The sequence below is a fragment of the Numida meleagris genome, chromosome 1 (genome assembly GCF_002078875.1).
Source record: "Numida meleagris isolate 19003 breed g44 Domestic line chromosome 1, NumMel1.0, whole genome shotgun sequence".
NCBI classification, from domain to species: Eukaryota; Metazoa; Chordata; class Aves; order Galliformes; family Numididae; genus Numida; species Numida meleagris.
Genome location: NC_034409.1, coordinates 178,679,259 through 178,682,331, shown reverse-complemented (window position 1 = coordinate 178,682,331; position 3,073 = coordinate 178,679,259). Strand labels below are relative to the sequence as shown.

General features: G+C 45.2%; 1 protein-coding gene across 1 annotated transcript; it reads right to left on the bottom strand.

Moving 5' to 3' along the window:
• On the bottom strand, nt 242–2,694 carry VMO1 (vitelline membrane outer layer 1 homolog). Its single transcript, XM_021386901.1, has 3 exons — nt 2,524–2,694; nt 1,750–1,844; nt 242–1,047 (listed from the first exon to the last, which is right to left on the bottom strand). Exons 1-3 carry the CDS (start codon nt 2,692–2,694, stop codon nt 762–764), a joined length of 552 nt encoding a protein of 183 aa, XP_021242576.1. The 3' UTR covers nt 242–761.

Sequence of the window (3,073 nt, the reverse complement as noted above, 5' to 3'; positions counted from 1 at the left end):
TAATGGCTCAGAGATAGAGCTTGATAATGATCTCCAAGCACAGTTTTTCCCAAAACCAAGAGTACAATTTTTATCTCTGGCACAGCAGGACAAGGTACTAACTCCAAAAGTATCCTGCAAATTTGAGCATTAACAATGGATGAATGACATAGAGTTTATTTTTATTGTGGATTCTCCCTAATTCTATTTGGAGCATGAAGCCTGAGGGAAACAAACAAAAAAACAAGGCCCATGAAACTGAGTTTAGCATTAATAGCTACGCGAATGAGCAGAGCACACTCCAAAGCAGAAACAAGAGCGGCAGAAACAATGTCTGGCACCTGAGATTTGCGCGAATGCAAAGTGTAAGTACACTTTGTAACCATGTTCCCTAAGGCAGGATCTCAGTTATGACCTAAAAGACTACGAGAAAAAAAGGCGTACAACTCTTGATGAAATTAAATACAAGCACTTCTCTGCTCTTGAGCCCACCTAAATTTCCATTTCCCCCACAAGAAGCTAAGCCACTAAAATGAGCCTCTCCCCTCCATTTCATCTGTTTGGAATGATTTTTCCTTTGTCTTTCCTTCCTGCTGCTTCTTTCATGGTTCTTTCTCTCACCTCTTCCCTCCAGATACAGAGGCAATCCATGGTCAAAAAGTTGGATTTAGTCAGCAAGTCACAGACATTTCCCCGTATAAAATTAGAGCAAAGCTTAGATGATGTCTCATTTGATGTGCAATGCGGGATGTATGAGCCAGTGATGTAGACGGGGCAAGTGTTCATTTACAGCAGAAGAACTTCACATTGTTGAGCGCTGTATCATCCTGAAGTCCCTGTGGTGGCTCTACCTTTGTCTGGAGACCACATATTTTACATCTTTTGCTCCATGGGCCAAATCTTCCCCATGATAATCCATCGCCCACTAGCACTGCTTCATCTGAGCATCTGAACTGGATGTTGTTGGCCGCTGTGTCATCACCTCCTCCTTGAGACTTCTCTGTTCTCAGTGAAAAGGAGATCAAGTACCCTGTAGGGCAAACTAGGAAGCTGGTCCAGGTACCCCACCTGCCAGAAAAAGCAGACAGAGGAATCTGTGGGCTCTGCAAGCCATTGGGCTGCACCCTCTCTCCTTTCCACACTGCCCTCAAGTTTAATGGCTCCTTGCTCTCAGCAGTGACCATCACAATGTCCTGATGCACTCTGTGTCTTTCTTTGGATGTACTTTTCTCTTTATTGGTACGTTATCAGAAAAAAAATACCAGAAAATTCCAGATGGGATAGTGACAGTTCTGGTAGAAACTCTATGGAGCACATGTTTTATGATAAATCCCTGACCTGGCTCACAGGTACATGCAAGAGAGCAGTGAGAGCATGCACTCTGCAATCCTGAGGAGCACTGTTCACTTCAGCAGGATGAGGACTTCACACTAAGTTTCTGAAGATATGGTTAAAAATCCCTTTCCTCATATTTACCCCATATGTTGCAGATTTCCAAGAGGGGCTGTAGTTCTGGGAATGTATCCTAAGTGTTCACAGTGCTCTGCAGAAATTTCAAGAGCAAACAGAAGGTGGTGATGTGAAGTACCCCTATTTAGTTGACCTGAAAATGAATGAAATAAAAAACCCAACCACTAGCATTATTTCACTTTCTACTCCCTCTCTGTGAAAACAAAGTAATTGAGAGAAGAGACCCCTGTAACTGGTGATGCTCAGGGACAGTTTGTGAGCTGGTGCATGACAAATGATGGAGGAACCAGTGTTACTTACCTCCCCACCAAGGACTCAATGATTGAGCCATCAAGGCAGCGCAGCCGTATGCCATTCAGAGCTGTGTCATCTTTGCCAAACTGGGAGGGCTCAACCTGCAGCGGGAAACACACAGGGACAGAGGTAAAGGCAAGGCGGAGAAGGTCTAGGGAAAGTCCTCTAAGTGCCTGCCATAAACAGTCCTAACTCCTCTCTGTACTGAAAAATGAATATCTTGAAAAGCATGTAGGAAAAGATGCCTGTCACGCTGGAAAACAGTTATACAGCTACATAACACAAGCAATGTGTTCTTCTTTGTGGGGTTTTTTTTTTAACTCTTTCTGATTGGACTAGTAGGGCAGAGACTCAGTCCCTCAGTCAGGGAACACGCTGGAGTAGGCTGCTAGCTTTCCTGAATCCCGATTTTGGCATAAATGTCGCTTCCTCCAGCAAAGTCGGTCACAGGCAGACCACGAAAATGCTTGCACATCACTACTCAGTCTGACAACAAAACAATTCTGACAGTAGCCCTGTTTTTGCTGTATCTAATATGAGGCCTCTCATCTTGAAAATAAATAAGTAAGTTGATAGATAACCATATTTTTAGTTGGCTGGTTTAATTCTAGTGGCTACATTTTCCCAAAGGCTCAGAATTTGTTGTGCAGCATGCCACAGTCAGGAGGAGGACAAACACTTCAGAAAGCCATCAGAATCTGGAGAAGACCCTCCAGGAAACAGAGAGCTGGGGATCAGGGCACAGAAACAGGAGACAAAGCAAAACAGGGAGAATTTTACCTTCAGCGCAAATCCATTGGCGTAGCCACTGCGGCAAAACTGCCGAATGCCCCACTTTCCCCAGTGACCTCCATTGGGCACAGTGATGACAGAAGTGTATTCACGCTTCCCTGTATCCACAGTGCAGTAAACGAAGAGCAGCATGAGTGCTGCTGGCGTAATCACCTTCATCTCTTCCACTCTCTATCTGAAGGGAACCTGGCATACAGACAGGGGAACTTATACCCTGTCAAGTCAGCTTGGGTTTCCCCATCAGTTTGTCATCAGTCACTGTAGGAACAATAGCTCCTACCCAGGCAGTGACACAGCACTTGCTGACCTGCTTCTCGTGGCAGTGAGGAGCTCTCTTGGAAGCACAGTTTGACAACCAACATGCAGCAAATGCTGGGGCAGTAGAGGTGCCCACCATCACTGGAGAGCTATAGGAAGACCCATGTTGTCCCTGCTGCGCTGATGGTGCTCGTAGAGAAGTTTGGCAGAAGCTTAATACTGATTCTCATGGCAGATATTTGGCCACGTGGATGTCTGCCTTTTGAGTGAAACTGATGTA